The following is a 19,994-nucleotide window of genomic DNA, read 5'->3' as shown; positions in this document are numbered from 1 at the left end:
CTGCACGGAGCACCAGTTTTTTTTTAACTGTAAAGATGCTAAGCGACTCCGCAGGTAGCACAGAGTGAAATATGAAGTTTGAAATTAGCATTATTATTAAATGTGGATAGTAAGTGTCAATTATGTATTTAAAGCCAAAGTTATGAGATACTCGGTAAAAAAATAAAAACTGTGAGATTAGTAAAAATGAAAACCAAAAATTATAAGGAAAACTTAAGAGACAATTTTTACAAAGAAAACTTTAAGATGCTGTTTTTAATCTCCCTGCGTGCAGACTGTGTAAATACATGTTCATCTTTATCAACATTCAGTCACACAGGCATCGAGCTGCGGGGAACAAGAGGCTTCCAGTCTGCTAACATGTAACCAACCTCAGGATGTCTCTTTCAACTGCACCGCGGATTTACATCCTCTGAGAAGGAAAACCAAAGAATGGATTCACCACACACGAGGCGTGAGTCACGGCTTCAGCGACTTTGCTTTGGGCAGATGTTGGTTTATTCTAAATATGGATCCTGTTGCTTTTTAAAGGGCCAGTTCTATTCAAGTATGAGACACCAACATTGTAATATCAAAATTATGAGATAGTAAATTAAAGCCTGAGAATGACGTCATCAGTCAAAATAGTCAGGTGTAAATGGTGATCGCAGGTAAATGATAAATGAAAATGTAAACTATTAAAGTATAAGAGTAATTTTATAACCCATTTTTAATATTAGTTTTATCGCTGGTGTTTATTTCATCTTATTACACGGCTGTGTTAAATACTTGATTCTGATTGGTTAATTAAGGCATTCCGAGGTCTGCTATTTCTTGATAGCAGACCGTTGCTATGAAGAACAGGCCGTTGCTAGGGATGCGGCTCTAATCACACAATCCGGAAGGCTAACTGCAATCATACCAGTCTGCCGAAAGAAGTCCGGTAAATTGGTTGTCGGTCTGTTTGCAAAGGGAAAAAAAGAAAAGAGACGAAAACAGTTGAGAGAACGCAACAAAGGAAGACGGCACATTAAATAAATAACAAAATACACACTATTCAAATGCAAATTTTAAGATACCAAAATATTGACTTAAGACACAATCATAAAATAGTCTAAAATATGACTTAATCAGTCATAAGTACACTAAATTATTCTAATTCATGAGGTAAAGTCTATAGTGTCTTTGTTAGACAAAATCCTTCGATAGTAAGTCATAAACTTGAGATAGTAACTGTGAGGTCAGAATTTAGACTTAGATAGACAAACATTTGTAAAACAAAAAGTCGAATTATATTAATTTTTAGTCAAAAGTGTGAGTTAGAAATACAGAAATATGAGATAATTTGTCCACATTTTTACAAACGCCGTACTCTCTCATCTATTTCTGTCCGTTCTTTCACAAGATGACAGTACCGTTAAGAAAATATTCTCATAATTTAGTCAATTATTAGTCAGTTTGGGAAAAGTTGCTTTAAAATGTAGGAAGCAAAAACTAAGACATCATTTAAGCACGTTGTCAGATCGGTAAAAATGACGCTGACTGATGTAACAACAATAGCCCAAGTTTCCTTTTCTTCTTCTGCATGCGATTGTAAATTTTACACATTCAATAGTCCGTCCTTTATCACATCAATGGTCAGCCTGTTGTCGCCCAAAAGAAACAAACAGACCCCCGGCAGCAGTCCCCGGGTGGGCGGGCCTTACTGTCGGTGACATTTGAGACACAGTGTGACAGCACGCCGAGCTAAAGAGACGCAGCGGTGAGCACCCGTCCAGAGGGGACGACACGCAGCTCACCCCTCAACTCCTGCCAACAAATAATTCATACGGCTAACATTTACTTTGTTCAAACGCTGCCCGGTCTTTATCCTGCGCCCTGGCTGTGAACCTCAAAGTCCCTGTCTGAGCTGAATTATCCGTCTAAGTGAGGTTTATAGAAGCTTTTAAAGTTTCCCTCGCGTGGAGAGAAAAGTTACCTCGAGTGCTCCACGAAAGAAAGACCCATGATAGACTTAATGCAAAGGTGAAGCTTGAATTACACTTTAATTTACAGTAAGTGTTCACTTATCTGAGCTTCTACAAAAGTTCACTTCTTAAATAAATATAAAAGTAAAACTAAATTATCCCGAAGATTACACTCCAGCAAACATGACGCAGAGGCTTCAGCGAGCTCCAGCAGAGAAGGAAAAAAGAGGAAGCTGTGAAAATTCTAAGACCTCAATTCCCAGAAATGATGTAATGTCACAACAATTAAACTCGCATGGCTCGGAGCTGAACTCTTTCCTCTGGGCTGGAGGATTTTTCACAACAGGTTCGGCCTCTGACGGACAGAGTGAACACTGGTAATCAGAAAGAAATTAAAAATCAACTAAGAGAAAGTGTTTCAGAGGGAATGAGTCAATCAAACGGCATTGGTTTTCATCTTCTTTAGCGGTCTGGTTGAAGGTCGGAGGTCATCCGTTCCATGAGCGAAGGGGCAGTGTTCAACCTGTAGGGGGCAGCGCTGAGGGTGGTGGTCGTAAAACCAGCAGGGACGAGTTTTCAGGGCGCCAGGGGCAACAGACTTTTTCTTGGTCTCTGCCCTGGAGGACTTCCTGTCTCGCCAGTCTCTAATGTGCACCCTCCCTCCTTCCACTGGAAGAGAAGAAACAGGAAGGCCTTTTCAGAATAAAGTGCAAAATCTTATAAAAATAAATCTGTTTATAGTGAGGAGCAAAGTGAGGAGATAGGAGTGTCCAGAGGTAAAGATTTTATGGCTTTAATAGATTAGAGACAGTAGAGATGTGACGGGAAATAAGAGGCGACACAACACAAAACAATCCTTTTTTAAGTAAACAACAGGTATCTTATGGCCTGAAACACATTTAACAGGTTATATTAAAGATATAATAATAATCATCTTCATAAGAATAACAATTTATGGAGTTTTTTGCTGATAAAATTGCAAAAAGAAAGCAGATATAAGGTGAATAGAATCGGGCCCAGCATCGAACCCTGTGGAACTCCATCCCTCACTTTGGCATGCATAGAGGATTAACTGTTACCTTGTTCAAAAGGTGCTGCAAACAATCAACGCCCAAAACCCCCAGAGCACCCACATATATTAAATTCAATGGTACGAGTATTAAGAGAAAGTCCACTTTGACTCCCAAGGTGCATTTTGGCAGCAAATGGATGTTTTTTTGAAAAACCACTTGACTTTTTTTTGCCTGAACTCAGCAACTCAGACTCTGTTTTGTTCCAAGTTTAATCAATGAAGCATTTTGAATGTGCTTCAGCTCTGATTTGTGCCTGCTATACTCGCTTCTTCTCCATGGCAACAACATCCAAGGCTCCCTGACCTATTCGCTGTGCCAAACCGGCGGAAAACGGAGACTTGAGGTTTAAATCATTTAAATTGACGTCTATAAGAAAAACCTTTATTAGTGTTTAATTATCCAGGAAACGTCCTTGTTTCTTCCTTTCAATTGAAAGTGGTAAATATAACCTGCTACTCTTATAGATTGCAGTGTTACTACCTCTGAAGACTTGGTGGTTGTTCTTTAGCAGCGTCTGAAGGCCTCCGCACTCGTTCTTCAGGAGCTGCAGGGTCTCCTGCTCCAACAGGCCCGCGACCTCGCTCACAGAGAGGCTGCCTGTGAGGGGGGAGTGAAGGGGGGAGGGGGCGAGGATGAAAGAGAGGAATAGCACAGAGTGACAAAGGAGCGGGGGGAGGTCTGTCGATGTTACATTCATCAATATATTAACACGCTGCCTCAGGCGTGCACTGAAATAATTATTATGCACCGTTACAGAAGAAGAGAGGAGCGTCCGATACAGCTGATTGGCTCGAGTCGATGTCACTGCTTGCTTTTAAGAGCGCCAGAAAATTCTCGGCTCTAAAGTGCGATGTACATTTTACAGGGAGAAGAGCAGAAAAAAACACCTCAGTCAGTGTCTTTCAGCGTTAGCCAGCGCGGTGAAGTGTGCTCAATTAAAGCCGCTCCAACAAGCTGTCAGAGCAACCAGCATGCATTTCACCACTGCATCTCCCGTCGGCCGCTCGAGAGCGTGAGTCATAGCCGTCACTCCCCCACTGGGACAGTAAATTTAGCTACCAAAGAGCAAAAAAAGGAGAACGTGTGGATGCCGGAATATACAGAATCATATGCTCGGAGTCGGGATAGTAAGCAGACAAACGACGCGTCGGTTTGTGTTCGCAGCATCTCGCCTTTCAGCTCTGTTTCATGAGATGTCAGTATTTCTGGCGGTGCCCTTTTCCCCGCAGAAAAGAATTCAATCAGGGCTGACCTTTGGTTCGTATAAATGACAGTCCTCCTCCTCGTCCTGCTTATATCTGAGAGGGACACGCGGCATGCTTTCGGATGCTCCTTTGTCCCGTTTCATAACAATATTTGACTTTAATCTCTGGAGGCACTTCAGGAAATCCCTGTCGGCTCAGACGTGATTGAATCTGAGAGAGCTGCATTGTGAAGCGTGTTGTCTTTGCCTCTCATCCAAGTTCATCGGTCAAAGGAACGAGCGTACTGTTTCAGAGCTAATAAGTGTTTTTAGTTTTCTACATCTTGTTTCTCTGCCATTAAATCCATGAGGAAACATATTGTCCACCCAAACACGTCCTAAATTTAGCCGCTCAAGTTAATGTCTAAAATATGCGACACACTCCCACATTCACACACGCTCCAACAGCCAAACACAGAGTGTGATCCTGGGCAGACTACCGCCCTACAGCCCAGACGCCAGGGAGCTCCAGGCCTTAATACAATATCAATACGGCGTTTAGAGCTGCCCTTTACTGCCTACAATGTTAATGGAGATTAATGGAGGAAGGTCTGTATGTAGAGAGGAGGCTCTGCTTGGACGAAGACCAAGCGAGGCGACTATTAACGGCTCAGCTCGGCGAGCTTTTTTTAAGCTTGAGCGTTGAGATGTCCACGTATTGATTGCCTGTTGTGGTTTGATTGTTTTTGCTGCTTCGGCCAATTCAGAATCAGGCTGAGGGGGGAAAAGGAGCTCGCAGATTGCTGAGTGGTCAATAAAAGGATCCTTGTGAATACACAGCTGGAACAGCTCGTGTTATTATGTGACTGTCAATCAAACCTCTTTACCTAACATGCAATTAGAGGAGGTCAGGGGGCAATTAAGTCGTTCTTTCTTTGTCAAACGTAGTTTTTTCTTGTTTCGGACTCTAAAGAATCTGTGAGCAAATACAGAACAAAGTGCGGTATCCATCATCTGTACCGATTATCCTTTTCAGCGCAGCTGGAGCAGCTGTCAGCTCAATCGAACAGCTCGGGTAAGAATGAAAGGGGCCTTGAATCAAATCAGCTTTAAAATAATAGGTTAAGTTATGTGACGCTAGTTTTGCTAGCTAGCTACCCGTGCTCGGCGACAGGAACCGTGTTTGGCGATGCAAGTTTAAGGGCGGGAACATCCTGTGACGAAAACAGGAAGTCTTCCACAAACCAGACCGTCTCGTTTCAGCTCAGCCTCAGCGTCTACGCAGGCTACGCACCACTCCTTCGACGGATGGAGCGCCTGAACGAGGACACAGCTTCACATTCACACCCAAGGCCACGTTAGAGTCAGGAGTGAACCTAACGATCGTGTCTGTGGACTGTGGGAGGAAGTACCAGGAGGGAACCCACGCATGAACGGGGAGAACATGCAGACTCCACACAGAAAGGCCCACTACGTCCGAACCGGGGATTCGAACCAGGAACCTTCTAGCTGTGAGGCGACAGCGCTAACCACTGCGCCACCGTGCGGCCGCCCTCTAGGATAATAACAAATCATAAAGTAGTAGTAGCGCTCACACTGCAACGTGAAAACAGGAACAGAACTAACTCTTGTAATTAAAGGGCCAGTTCGCCATTTTCGCCTGCAGAGAAAACGGTCGTATTTCACTCAAGCATCTCTCGCTGGGCCGTTCCTTTCAGAGGGAGGGGCCCAATGCATGCTGGGAGTTGTAGGGATGTAGAATGGGCGAAACCAAACTTTCTCCACAGCAGTTAAAACAGCTGAAAACTCAATCTGAGAATCGTGAAGCAGATATTTTGGCGCTAAGCGTAACGTAGTTACTGATCACATTGTTGCTCTACTATAAAGAACAAGTTTTATCCTCCAGGTGCAGGACGAGTGCAGCTCAGTTTAATGAGGACTGCAGGTGTGAAAGATGAGGACTCGAGGCTGCTGGCTCCTCTGCAGGCCTGTGGGCGCCCGCCTGTTATTAACATATCCCAGCCTCTCCCTCTTTTGTGCGAGCTGCTTCGATTTGTGCAACAGATGCTCACATGACCTAAAGATGCTGTGGGACTCTTTGACGTACTGTACCTTTAAAAAATGATGTCTAAGAAAGCAGATTTAAATGTAGTGTTGGAGTGATGCATGTGCAGCTGCACACCGACTCCGAGCACGATTGCATAACGACAGGAGCCGAGTCAGCAGCGCGGCGTGCATGAATAAGTAAGCTGTCTGGAAGCTGGAGCAGAGAGTCTCGCACACTGTGCACGTCAACTCTTCAAGCAGCAGTGATATGTATAGATCTCACACGTCAGGGTGTATCAGAGGGAGCTGGTCACAAAGAGTGAGCTCTGTTTGCCTGAGTTTGAGGAGATACCCGTCAACAAGCTCCAGAGTCTGACCAAGATGTCGAGCGTGTTTAAGGTCTGATTTAACTGCTGCAGGAGACGAAGAAAAGACTCGGCTCTTTAACGAAAGCCAGGAGGCAGAAGAATTAAAATTAGAGTTCTGTAAAAGTTTAAACATCCAATATAAATAGATGAGAGATAAATGATCCTGATTCTGTTTAAAGACGGATACAAACTGAATCCCAAAGTCCCCTCCATGACTCCGCCGCCCTCCTGGATCCGCTCAGTCTGTGCTGACTCACCCTCTTTGTTCTAACACAGCAGATAACTGCTCGGAAAACCTCGATACAAATGCATCCTCATGCATAAATCATACGAGGCGCTGCATAATTCATCCTGTCATCTCCACACAGAGCTGCAGATTTCACTCGCACTCACACTTCTGACCCGACAGCCTGCAAATCTTCTGTTTTAATCACAGAGTTCCTCCTTTACTCCGTCGTGTGTGTGTGTGTGTGTGTGTGTGTGTGTGTGTGTGTGTGTGTGTGTGACAGCAGGGGAGCACAAAGGCTCTGACAAAGGTGATGTATGTGGGCGGTGTGTGTGTGTGTGTGTGTGTGTGTGGCAGGAAGTGGCTGGCGGAGGGAGAGGTGCAGAGTTCAAAGTGGCGTCTCTGTGTGTCACGAAGGCCCCGCCGACTGATGCCGAGAGAGGGGGCGGGGTGTGGAGGAGAGAGGTGGAGGGGTGAGGCGGGGTGATGGAGGCGGGATCAGACGAGAGGTTCGGGGCACGGGAGCCACGAGGCACCGAGAGACTGACGGGAAACGTGATGCATCGCTGTTCACTGGAGGAGCTCAGGATGGAGACATTTTTAGGTCAAGACTAGTCAGAGATTAGTGTCACAGTTATTATTATATCCTGTTAAAACACTAATGGTAAATTACACTGTTATTATATTCCATATTTGTGCAGTAACTCATGTTTACACCTCTAGTGTTCTTGTTGGCGCCCAGTTAGTGACGCGTTTTCCATCAGCCAGCAGTGGTTGGTCTGCCAGAGAGGGTAGGCGGAGCTAAGCGGCTGCTTTTCCGCTCTCTGCAAGTGTTGCGAGTAAACAGTAATCTACTATGGCTGAACAGACAAAGAAAAGATGGATGACTACAGATACAACTTCAACAAGAAGTGAAAATCCAAAGAAGAAACAAACTCGACGCTCAGATGAAGCAAACAGTCTGAAAAGGAAAGCGACCGTCAGCCAGGAAAATCAAGAGTTACAACCGGAGCCGACCGTGCACGTCTTGATATGAGGGAAGTGTGCTCCCGCAGTTCCAGTATATCGCCATTAGGGGGCGCCCAAGAGAACAAAACTGAAATCTTGAGATCAGTTTAAAACGGTTTCATTCTGAATCTGTGGTTCTCCTCATGTTTAACTCGACTCATCCTCGCCTCTGATTGGTTAGCTCAGTAACGAGGAAGCTGACCGAGTTGTGAACAGAGCCCAGAGCCCTCACCAAACAACGACGCCTTCATTTATACGCTAAAGGTTGTAAATGATCAAAGATAGTTTTTAAACACTGACAGCACAGACTTCACGCTCCCCTCCTCGACTCTGGTTTCTGAGTATTATGTTGAAGGAATGTTTGGGGTGAATAATCGGCCTTAACAGGACAAAATGAAGACGCTGCATTGTTTGTTTTTCTCATCGACTAACTGCTTGTGTGGATATCAGTCGCTTCCTTTAAGCTTACAAAGAAGTGAATACAGAAACTCGGGGTCGGGTCTGTCAGCTTCACAGATCTGTGCCGTACTTTCGGTTTGACCTGAGCCTGTGTCTGTGTCTCTGGTGTTCTGTGGCTGCTGTGGTTTACCTCCTCTGTTCCAGTCAGCGGACGACCCCTCGCCGTCGTCCTCGCTCATTCCCAGAAGCACTTTGGCGACCCGCAGGACAACGCTGTCGACGAAATCCCGCGGGAGCGTGGCGCAGTTCCGAACCGTCTCCACCCTCTCTCTGGGCTGGAACCCCGCTCCCCAGCTGCCCTCGGCGGTCCCGTCAGTCTCTTTGTTTCCAAGACAACAGCCCCCGTCATTTCTGCTGTGTGACGCTTGAACTGTGACCCCCGGGGCGGTTTGGCGGCTTTGCACGTAACGAGCTCGCCGCAGCTCGGCCTCGCCTTCCTCGAGCAGAGTGTAGTTTCGTGACTTTCCCACCAGACACACCTGCGGGGAGAGGTGAATGTCAGAGAGGCTCCCATGGGGGCCGTAAAAACACACACTGACATCTTCAACATCGGCGACTGTGGAGGAAACACAGGAATATTTCAGGGTGGAAATAACCTGCTGCTACACACACGCCTGATCCCCTCCATTAACAGCCCTGTAAATATTTGCTTGTTCTTTTTATGTGTCCGTCTGTATTAGAGCCATTAATGGTGCCAGCTGTGAAACAAAGCGTCCCTTTGGGGGCGATAAACACTTGATTTATTTCTGTCCGCCTGTGCTAAACACGGCTCAGGTGGAGGAGAGGCGGCGACGCAGCTGAGCGTGTTCGAACAGGAAGGAAGTCGTGTTGTTGCAGAAAAGATGATCACAAAATCTTCATCGTAAAGTTACATTTAAGAATGACAAGGGATTACACGCTGCAGAAGTCAGAGTCACGCCTCCAACTTTATATGCACGAGCTACAAGTTATTATCTTTACCGCCCACTGGTTCTGTACGTCTTCTTACACGCTGACACGGCTCAGAGAGGTTGGAGGAAGGCAGACGCGAGACAATGCTGTCGTCGACGCTCACAGCCGCCTGACAGTCACATAATAACTCCTTTATGTCCGACGTCTTTCTAAAGGTCTCAGAATGCGTCATTAAACTCACATCCTGTGAAACGGTGTCATGGTGACTTCAGCGGCTCTAAGCTGAGAACAAAGTCACCGTCGTGGTTCAATCCGCTCATGATTATAACACGAGTCGGTGTTACTGAGTGGGGCTGTTATGCGAGTATCATAATGGGAGGTTGAGAAACGTGGTTCATCCTGTAGACTGTATAAAAAGACGACATGACAGTGAAGCCACACCCTCTCTATCGCCCCCTGCTGACTGGCTGCAGTATAGCTCATTAAGCCCCGCCTCCTCCATGTTAACAGATGAGTCAAACTATAAAAGCAAAACACACGTCAAACATGGTTTCTGTCATTAGAGTGAGCTCTTATCATGCTGGTTAAGTTTGATGCTGTAAAAAGGATGATTGACAGCTCTGTCGGCTCCTGCAGCCAATCTGGTCCTGATTAGCAGAGTGGAGGACGACCGGCGAGAGGAGGCGTAACTAAAACAATCACTGCAGTCAGTGAACGTCTGCTTCAGACCAACACAAGAAGCTGTTAAACACGCCGACGTGTTTGTTTTGGTTATCGGCTCCGCCCGCCGATCTCTACTGCGCAGACTCTGGCTCCAAATGAGGTCACCGCCACAGGATGGCAGACCCCGCCACAGGGGGCATCTTGGCATCAATTTCATACAGTAAGAGCAGGTGGAGACACGCCGTCCATCTTTAGTTACAGTCATTGGTTCAGCCCTGTCAAAACTTTAATTAAAACAAAAATGGTGGTGTGTTGGACTCTGCCTTATTATTAATAATAATGATTCACTTTACATTGTTAAAACAACTAAAGAAGCAAAACATGGCAGGGTTTGTATTCATGCTGCTGCTCTGCGGGTTAAACCTCTGACACACCCACCAAACTACAGAACGTGGACATTAAAGCCTGACGCACAATAATGTGCAAACTGTTCACATGTTGAACACGTCCTGGGACTTTTGCAAGGTGAGCCAAACGAGAGGCTAAAGGTCGGGATATCTGCTGCTTTCATTTTGACTGTACACGGCCTGGCCAAGAAAAGAGTCACCACCTGGATTTACCTAAGCAAATAGGTAAGAGCCTTCTTTTGGATATCTACTGCAGTGATTAATATGTTTCAGCTGCAGTTATTCAACTGATGCAGTGAGCAGCTTCTCACTTCTGTTTCAGAAGGGTGAAATTATTGTCCTGTATCAGGCAAAGACGGCGAGATGCTGAAACTACCAACGCATTATTAACACCTGGAAGGATAGTGGTGAGGCATCGTCTGTGATCGGCGATCACTAAAATATCAACAGTCGAACTCACGGCTGTGTTTGATAGTAAAGTGAGAGCATTTCCACACATCCGCACGATGTGAAGAGAACTGAAGGGATCGGGACTAAAAACTGTAGCCTTCAGAAAACCGCTCGTCAGTGAGGCTGATCGGAAGAAAAGGCTTCAGTTTGCTCGGGAGCAGAAAGATTGGACTCAGGAGTGACGGAGAAATGTCATGTGGTCTGTTCCAGAGTGATGGGCGCTTCAGGGTAAGAAGAGAGGCGGATGAAGCGACGCACCCATCATGCCTTGTGCCTACCGCACACGCCTGCGGGGGCACTGTTATGCTCTGGGGTCATTTCAGTTGGTCAGGTCGAGGTTCAGCGACGTTATAAGTCATAAAAACGGTTCTGGGAGCACGAGGCCGCCACAGAGTCCAGACCTGAACCCCAAGACTTTACGCAGCAGCCCGCCTCTCCCAGCATCAATACAAGATCTTGGCGAGAAATCAACGCAACGGCGGTCCGACTAAATATTAGAGTGTGACTTTTTTGGACCGCAGAAATCGGGAGAGAGATAGCATACAAGAAAAGTACGACTAGATCACATGGACGGCTGGATTTAAAGTTGTGTTTGTGGACAAAATGGCTTTAAAACTATTTGTTTTGATTGAAAGATTTTAAGGCTGCAAACACACGAGCTGTGAGGCTCAGCTTCCTCTCTGGGCGGCGCCTTCCTACCCGTTTGGTGGACGGTATTCTCATGCAGTCCTCCTCCGTGTTGAAGCCGCTGACCCGTCCGACCTCGGCGATGAAGTCGATGTACTCTTTGTACTGCGACTTCTTACACTGGCGCCTCTGGTACTTCCCGTAGAAGTCGAAGAAGCAGCAGGGCAGGGCGAAGAAGCGGCAGGAGTAAGACGACCTGCAGGGAGGGAGGAGGACAAACTGTCAGTGTTAATATGCTGCATTAATCTTCGGTGGTGAATGTAATGAGATTATGTGTTGCTTATGTTCCTTTAAGTGAGATTAACAGACTGTTGAGGAGTCAGGAAACAACAATGCATCTCTAGTGATCCATCAGACGGAGGCTCAACGTCGCCATCAGGTGGTCGCCTCAGATAAGAAGGACACACGCACGTCCACACATCCTCCCTCTGCACATAATGTTATTCCAAATTGGAGATCAGCTGGCCCTTGAGCGGCTGAGTGAGATTGTGTCTGCTGATGAAGACTCGCCTGGCCGCTATAACGGGGATCCACGGCGTGAGCTCGTCTGAGTGGTTCCCAATCAGCCAGTCCGTCGCGGGGAATAAGAAGCTCGCGCCGGGAGTAATTGCTTTTTCCTGAAATAGCAAAAGAGCCAAAGAGCACAAGAGCTGCTTAAAGACGGGCCGGCGGACGACAGAGTGATTCCAGTCTGAATGTCTTAATAGAAAAAAGGAAACTTTCCACCCCTGTCCAACTTTCTGTTAATGAGAACACCTGTCAGTGTGATTCAGCCTGCTGGGCTTTCTCTTCTTAAAGACACAGTAACATATTTTTCTGTTGAAAACAATAAGAATTGATATAAAACCTTTCATATGTGGCTCATAACCTTTGACCTTCTAAGAAATCCTCCATCAGTGCGCGCCCGCAGCCCCACACAGACCGCCACGTCCGCCCTGCAACAATCAGTCAATACTAGATGACCTGAGATAGAAGCAGCGTGTTGCCACATGAATGTCAGAGAGCAGGAGGCAGACGGGGAGGGGCTGGTCTTAGGGCAGGTTTCCCTGTTCATGTGTTTGTGTGGACATGAATGAGTGAGGAGGGTGAACCTCCTGTGCAGCTGTAGTGTTGGTTTGTTTTATATCATCGCTTGTTCTATGAAATGTCGGTGGAAAGAGTTTCTGTTTAATTAAAAAAGACCCTGAATTTTGCATTATGCTTTCTTTTTAAAAACTATGACGTTGATTCAGACTCTGGGAGAAACAGCAAACATGTCGGGCGTGTCCGGTTCAGCAAAAGTGAGGCAAATTTCGCCCTCCAGATACGCCTGCGCTCTGACTTACTTCAGCGATATGAACCAGAAAAAGAAAACGTTTTTCTTGTGACTTGAATTAACGTCTCTTAAGTTTGCCGAAACTTCAACATCATGATGCAGATTAAAAGTCAACATGAAGCTTTGTCGGGTCCGTCCTCTACAGGAAAAGAAAACTACTTTAAAATGCTCGTTTGCTGAACGGAGGTCGGATCGATCGTTTCTGATGCATTTGAGGAAGTCGGGAAATCTGAACATTGAACTGCTTTCGTGACACAGCATCAAAGGGAATTTATCTCAAGTTGAATTTTGGATCTGGAACAGATTGTTAGCCGTTAGCTGTTAGCATGCAGATGTCTTTATAGAGATTAATAAGAAGCTAAATCATCATCAGATGAGGCCGACGGGAGCCGGGATGTTGTTACGCTCCGCCTGCTTTTGCTCTCCGCACAAACTGTTTTTCCTGCATACACAGCCTGCTGATACGTGATTGGTCAATATTACTTGGACTACTACAAACGGAAACCAGAACACCTCCTGTACTAAAATCTGATCGCATTTATTTATCAGCGTTTGGTATTTGAATATTAGAAAATAGTGTAAAAAGTTCCCAGATACCAAGATTATGTCTTCAGAACATTATGTTATGTACAATATTTTGTCATCGTGTTATATTAGCATTTCTATAAAATGACTTTAAGAGTTAAATTGTTCCGTCAATAAATCAATGAATCTACAGACTGTTTCAGCTGTCGTCCAATCGATGAGATCATCAGGCACCAAAATTAATAACAAGATGGTTTAATAAAGTTTACTGGCCTGAGTTTGGAACAAAAACCGAACATTATAAATGTCGTTAAAGGAAGTTTGAGGATTTTATATTTAAAGGAAAATAATATTTAAAAAGTAGAGTCGCTCGTTAAAATGTAGGACACATTTTCTAATCCACAGCTCAAATGTAATCTGAACGTTTGACCCCTCAAAGTTCACTCGTTGTCTTGGAAACAGCAGCTGACATAAACACCCCCCCCCCCGTCCATTAGCAGCTTTCAGCCGGGTCACATGATCTTCATCAGTACAAAGCGTTTGTTTGGTATCATGAACTTGTATTTCTGTTTAAGATTAAACGTGAACATCCAGACTCACACCCGGGCTCCTCCTCTGCTGCTGCAGCGTTAACGGCAGCACGGAGCAGCAGCTCCACTGAGGGGGCGACGTGCGCCGAGACGACACCTACACTGTGAGATTCCCCGTTTCATTTGAAAAGATAATTACACTGATTAAACCCTCAGTGACTCCGCCCCCTCCACGCTCACCTCCAGCTGAGTCTGGGGGCCGAACATGTCCCATATCTTCCTCCTCCGAACGTCGATGCCCTTTCCAGGATGCTGCAACACAAGACGGCGTGACGGTCAGCTGCTAATCGCTCACACTGAACACTGCGTGTCATTTCAATTAAACCTGACCCAGTTTGTGATTGGTGATTAGGGCTGCATGGAAACTGTAGATTTAATGTAACGTATCTCACCTGGACGCCACGCAGCCCCGTGGCATTGATTAAGCAGCCAGGGAGGTGCTGGATGATTGAAAGGTGTGTGTGTGGAGGGGCAGAGTTTAACAAGCAGACTATTACACAGATGTTTCCTCTCCTTCTCTGCGTCTGTTCAGAGAGCTTTTTAACCTGATTAAGCTTGGAGCTGCAAGCTAACTGGATTTATTGATTCGTTTGTTTGGTGACTTAATTAGCAACTATTTTGATCATAGTTTCAGTCACAAAATGCTGCTAACAACATCTCTGTGAGGATCTGCTGCTTGTTCTAATCACTGATCCTACATTAAATAGTTTGTGGGCTTTGTGTCTGACAGCAAACATACTTAAAGGCTAATCAAGAACATAATCAAAAGCTGTCTGTGTGTGTTTGAGGTGCATTTTACTTTGCTCGTAACTTTTCCTCCCATATTAATATAAGTCAAACTTTGGTTTATAACTTAATCCCACTAAAGCTTCTACCATTGCCATCAGCCTCGGTCTGCTTGTTTTCAGATGTTAGCATGAACATCAAGACGGCTAACATGCTGAACATTAGCATGTTTGCATGCTGACGTTCAAAGCAGGCTGACGAAGCTGCAGGAACGTGTAAAGAGTTTTAGTTAAATCAAATAGATTACAACTGTTCTATTTAAATAAAGGTCATGAAGTGATGATGTCAAACTGTTCAGATCAGACGTTTTAAAGACGTCTGTTTACTTGTCAGGTGCAACAGAGATTTTTGGGGGGATAATTGTTTGGACTTTTTGAAGAGAGAGGGACAGGAAACACGGGGAGAAGAGAGCGGGGGGTTTTTGTTTACTTCAAAGATTTGGAAATTTAATTCTTCCCAACTTTTCTCAGTTTTGTGACTTTTTTTCTTTTATTGTCGCGACTTTCATTTACACAATCTTAAAACACTTTATTATGCTTTCCGCTGTTACGTCGAGGCACGTTTCTGACTGTCCTCAGGTCAGTCTGTTGCAAGCTGGAAGTGTTGCATTCAGTTCAGTAGAAAACCCTATAAAACTGTTTCTGTGGTTCCTCTTCCACATGTACGGCTGAGCTATCACATCATGGACGCTTTCTGTTCGGGCTCAACGATTTAGAAGAATATTTAATTGCAATTAATTTGACTTATATTTCAATTATATGATTTGCAAAATAAATCTCATGTTTACTGAAAACATATTAAAATGGTTCTGGTGTGATTTCTGCTGAAATCTCTAACAAACGAAGATATTTGATGCGTATGTCTGTGAGGATGCGAAGGCCTCTGCAGCACAGTGTTTACATTAAAATGCTATTCTGACACGCGTTTTACCTTTAACAAATGTTAGGCCTCCTGCGACCTGATGAGGTCAGTGAGGTCCGTTAAGTTTCATACACTCACCCCTTCATTGGTCAGAATGTGGACCAGGAGGCCGTTCCCACAGCCGAGGTCCACGAAGGACTGTCTCTCCGTCAGGCCTCGCTCCGCTCGCTCCTCCGCCCACAGCACCTGCAGCACGGTGACACGGACTCAATACTCCTGTATGTACGTGCATGAGAGCGTTCAATCATGTCAGCAGAATTCAATTTACATGTGCAGGGTGACACCTGCTGCTGCCGACACCTTTACACCTGCCTCGGCTTTGAATTGATTTACTGGGTCAAAGCTATTCTTCACACTCGGATTGATTGACCCAGCTTTAGATTGCATGACCCGACAACATGTGGCGGATAAAAATGAGTTTCACCTACATGTGCGGACATGTTTGTGTTCTCGGCAGCGGTCGGACACAATGACAGTAAGTTTGAAGGAGACATGAGACCCACTTCAAGTGTCATTGATTATCAGAACTCACAAGCAGATACGTAGCGATGGCAACGTCCTCGTAGACAAACTTCTCGGGATCTGTGACCTCGGGCCAAACCTTCAAGAAAATATCAGAAATTACTTTAAATCCCAACATGAATATTAGAAGTAGTTAGAGTTAGTTGGACTGGACTTCACCTTGACCATGGCCTTGTACTTCTCCTTCAGCTGCTGGTACATGACGCTGTACTTCTCCACCGGCAGCAGAGACAGCGTGCTCCTGAAATCGCTGCTCCGGCACTCGGCGGCCCAGCGCACGAGTTTGGGCAGCAGGTTGTCGGACAGCCAGGGCAGCTTTGGGTAAGCAACGCCATCGGAGAACCACGCGTCTGGGGTCAAAAGGTGCAGCTCCAACATCCTGCAGATAAAGACAGTCAGCTTTTACTTTACATGTTTGACCAAATATGTAGAGGGGAAAAAATGGGGAGCTAATGGAGGGAAAACAGCTACTTTTTGCTGCTTGCTGTTCTTTAAATAACAATGTGACCTCCAGAGATTTTCTATCGTCCACTCACCATTCCTCACAGTCCTGATGGAGGAGCTGAATCTGGTAAATGTTGCCCCTCTTTAGAGACACCCGTCCTTCTGAATCCTCTTCAAACGGAAGAAACGTCACTTGTTGTCTGCCAAAGTCTTAAACAGAAAAACACATTTTAGAAAGTTATTAGAAGAGAACAGAGCTCATAAGGATTATCATTCACATCCACTCTTACCTTTGAGAATAACTTCTTTATGCAGGCTGGTCCCATAGCAGTTTACCTTAGGGATAAATGTTCTGATACTATAGGACCAGGGTTTTTCCTCGTCATGCGTCTGTGCAGGTAAAGCTCCGCAGGTCAAGAAGGAAAACACACGATGAGAGAGATCAGGATCATCCAGCAGGAACCTCAGAGCCTCTCTGCCCACATCTTCGCTCTCAGTCTCTTTAACTCCACAGAGACGCTTGTTTACAACGTGAGGTTTCTTTATCCACACGTCCACCGCCGACCAAAAGCCTTCCGGAAGAGTTTTACAGTCTACTGGGAACTTCTTCGCAAAGAGTTTAGGCATAATTGAGAGTCAGACACGACTTCAAGCCATGTGTTTACTAACGAAGAAAGTGGACTTCCGGGGACTTTTATTTTGTATTCAAGATAGTTCCTTTCAGATAAAAGGTGCTTGTAAAATAAGTTCGCAAAATTTCATTTTATCATTTAAGACATGTAGCAATGTTGAGAGCTATAAACATTTCTTGTTGAGCGAACGAGGAGGAAAAACGCTGTCGCTTTGTGATGACGTAGACATGATCGACGAATATAATTTACGACAGTTACACAGCAGAGGGCGCTGTTACTCTTGTCTTAATTTGTTCAGCAGACAAATAACAGATTTTTAAAACTACTCTACTTTTTTTATGTGACAAAAAACAAACAAACAAATAAACACACAAAGTTCTAATATTACCTGTCCATTGAAATTGTGATATTGATGTTGATAATATGTAGGGAAATCGGTTGTTAGTAGCAAGAAGGCAAATACAAATAAAAACTAAGAATTGGTAAAATAAATAATATAAAATAAGAGGTATATACAATACAAGTGACAATCTAAAGTGACGTGTATGGGTAATTGCAGCAACATTTAGCAGTATGAAGTATGAAATAGTGCAGTATAAATAAGGTGCAATATAAAAAGTGTCAAATAAAGACAGTATGTTATATTACAGTATTTATATGTATATAATGTAGTATGATATGCAATATTAAGTCAATGGTAAAAATGTCATATAAAGGTAAAATTGCAATTATATAGTATAGTCGTATAATATAAAGTATGTGGTATCAATAATAATTATGTATAATAATAATAACAGCAAACACAGAATATTGGATGTAATATGTTACGGTACAGAATTTACAGCATAATAGGAACTAGTATGTATAGAATATTAGAATATAATACTGTATAATATACTATATAACAATAATAATGATAATATAGTGCAGTATAATATGGAGGTAAGTAGTAAAATGAAGATATAACAGTACATGGCAAGTATAGTAAGTCAAAGAGTCAAAATAAGACGCTGCTGTTCCTCATTAAGACACAATATCAGTCATCAGTTAGTAAGTTTCTTATATACGAAGTCTGAAGAACTTCTACTTCTCAATATTCATGTTATTTGACATTATTTTCACATTAAGTGTGGTTAATAAGTATCATAACCAAAGTTTCATCTTCAGGTATCTTACTTATTTCTGCCCCGAACATTAGCATTTTGAAATTTGCTGCATCTCTATCGGCTGACATAATGTTTACATGGAGTAAAATACTCTTTTTGGCTTTTGCATCCTTTAAATGTCCGTCCAATACTTCATACAGATTCAAGCCAGCAGCAGTCTGACTTGTTCGGTGTCTTTTGATTTTGTGGTAGAATTTAAAATGTAGATCTCTGGGTTTAAGCAGCGCGCGTCTTTAACAAGTAACCCAACAGCAGATCATTGATGTTTTAAGGGTTTTATTTTAATATTAATGCCACTTGGTCATGTCTCTCCTTTTAAAGTCTGTCACAACTGAGCCTTGACCTTTTAGGCAAACAGATGAATGGCGCTGCTTTAGAACCGTTCACCTTTTGTTTCTCTGTCAAACATCACGTATCTAATTCCTTCTGCAGAGTATTCACATTTCTCTCTGCTCTTTCTCAGCGTCGCCTCTGCTAAATTCACACAACGAACGCTGCATTCTCCCAGCAGTGATTCACACACCAGTCCCCCTTTCCTCCCAGCTAGGCCCGTCTCTCATTCACCTGAAACAAGACGCGGAAGCTTCCCACACTGTAAAATGACACTAATGAACTTCAGCCCTGGAGATTTAAGAGAGTGTAAACATCCTACCCACACCCCTTGTTAACCCTGCAGACTAAACTACTCATCAAGTCCTGGAAATGACAGGTCGTGGTCTAAATACCTGTTTGGTGGGATACGGATGACTTACATAAGTATGAATTATGACGTCTAAACTCATTGGCTATCGTCATCATTTGCTTTTGTCATCAACTGATTGTCAAGCTCTTGGGTCTTATAGTTTATTGGAAGGTTAAAGTGACTACAGATTAAAGTGACTATAGATTAAAGACACAAATTAAACTCTCAAGTCTTTTGAATGGCAGCTCCTCTGAAATCTTTTGTGTGTGTGTGTTGAGTAATTCAGGAAGGGAGGAGAAAGATACTGTACCAGGAAGTGCAAAGTGCAGGCAGGTCCACCACTGTGCTGCCTGGTTTGCATTCAAAAGAGCGGCCACGTGAGAAGATAAAAAAAAAAAAAATCCTGTCAGACTTGCTCGGCAACAGCAGGTATGGAGGAGAGAAAGACCGGGAACAAAAAACCCTTTAGAGTCTCCTTTGACTCATAGCTCATGGCAAGTTTCATTAGGAGTCCAAACGTATGAAATAAAACAAGGTCAACTGAGTCAATAGAAAGGATTAATACTATTATTTTAGAAGTAATCTGCACACCAGTCACAATAAATAGGACACATGGCTTAACCTAATTCTAACATTAGTCATGGCGGCACATAGAGATGACCTCTAATAAATGAAGGTAGACAACACAACATAGGTTGTAGTCATGAGATATTTGTTCTAATGTTCCCATTACGTTAAGCATAGTTCCTATAACACTATAACTAGCTTATAGGCCTGCTAATGCAGTCTAATACATCATCTCTAAATCCTACCAGTTTTGTTGAAAATGTTTCACAGAGCGGGAATTCAACTTTACAGTCATTTAAAGGCTGATATTTGAGGTACTGTTGAGTTGGGATGCAAGTTGTTTCTACTTTAGACGACTCTCATTGATTTGAATATGGTTAAAAATAATAATAATCAGAATTCAACATCACAAAAGCAAACAAAATTATTATTTTGTT

General features: G+C 44.0%; 1 protein-coding gene across 1 annotated transcript; it reads right to left on the bottom strand.

Annotated features, from left to right (window-relative positions):
• Window positions 1-1,312: 1,312 nt before the first annotated feature.
• Window positions 1,313-17,184, bottom strand: trmt44 (tRNA methyltransferase 44 homolog). Its single transcript, XM_069672430.1, has 11 exons — window positions 16,801-17,184; window positions 16,603-16,720; window positions 16,226-16,445; window positions 16,077-16,145; window positions 15,623-15,730; window positions 14,018-14,089; window positions 11,918-12,024; window positions 11,420-11,603; window positions 8,440-8,788; window positions 3,500-3,616; window positions 1,313-2,615 (listed from the first exon to the last, which is right to left on the bottom strand). Exons 1-11 carry the CDS (start codon window positions 17,135-17,137, stop codon window positions 2,383-2,385), a joined length of 1,914 nt encoding a protein of 637 aa, XP_069528531.1. The 5' UTR covers window positions 17,138-17,184; the 3' UTR covers window positions 1,313-2,382.
• Between the last annotated feature and the right edge of the window lie 2,810 nt (window positions 17,185-19,994).

The sequence above is a fragment of the Semicossyphus pulcher genome, unplaced genomic scaffold, assembly GCF_022749685.1.
Source record: "Semicossyphus pulcher isolate SPU_LCO1_2020_fin unplaced genomic scaffold, fSemPul1.0.p SCAF_21, whole genome shotgun sequence".
In the NCBI taxonomy this organism is placed as follows: Eukaryota; Metazoa; Chordata; class Actinopteri; order Labriformes; family Labridae; genus Semicossyphus; species Semicossyphus pulcher.
Note: the sequence above shows the minus strand (reverse complement) of the source record. Positions and strands in the feature narration are given on the sequence as shown.

What these genes read in the sequence shown, in the direction of transcription:
- trmt44 (XM_069672430.1), bottom strand. Translation starts at nt 17,137, where the DNA reads ATGCCTAAACTCTTTGCGAAGAAGTTCCCAGTAGACTGTAAAACTCTT. An exon ending in TAAAGAAGTTATTCTCAAAG is followed by an intron (nt 16,721 to 16,800) that starts GTAAGAGTGGAT and finishes TTTCTGTTTAAG; the next exon opens with ACTTTGGCAGACAACAAGTG. An exon ending in CATCAGGACTGTGAGGAATG is followed by an intron (nt 16,446 to 16,602) that starts GTGAGTGGACGA and finishes CTTTATCTGCAG; the next exon opens with GATGTTGGAGCTGCACCTTT.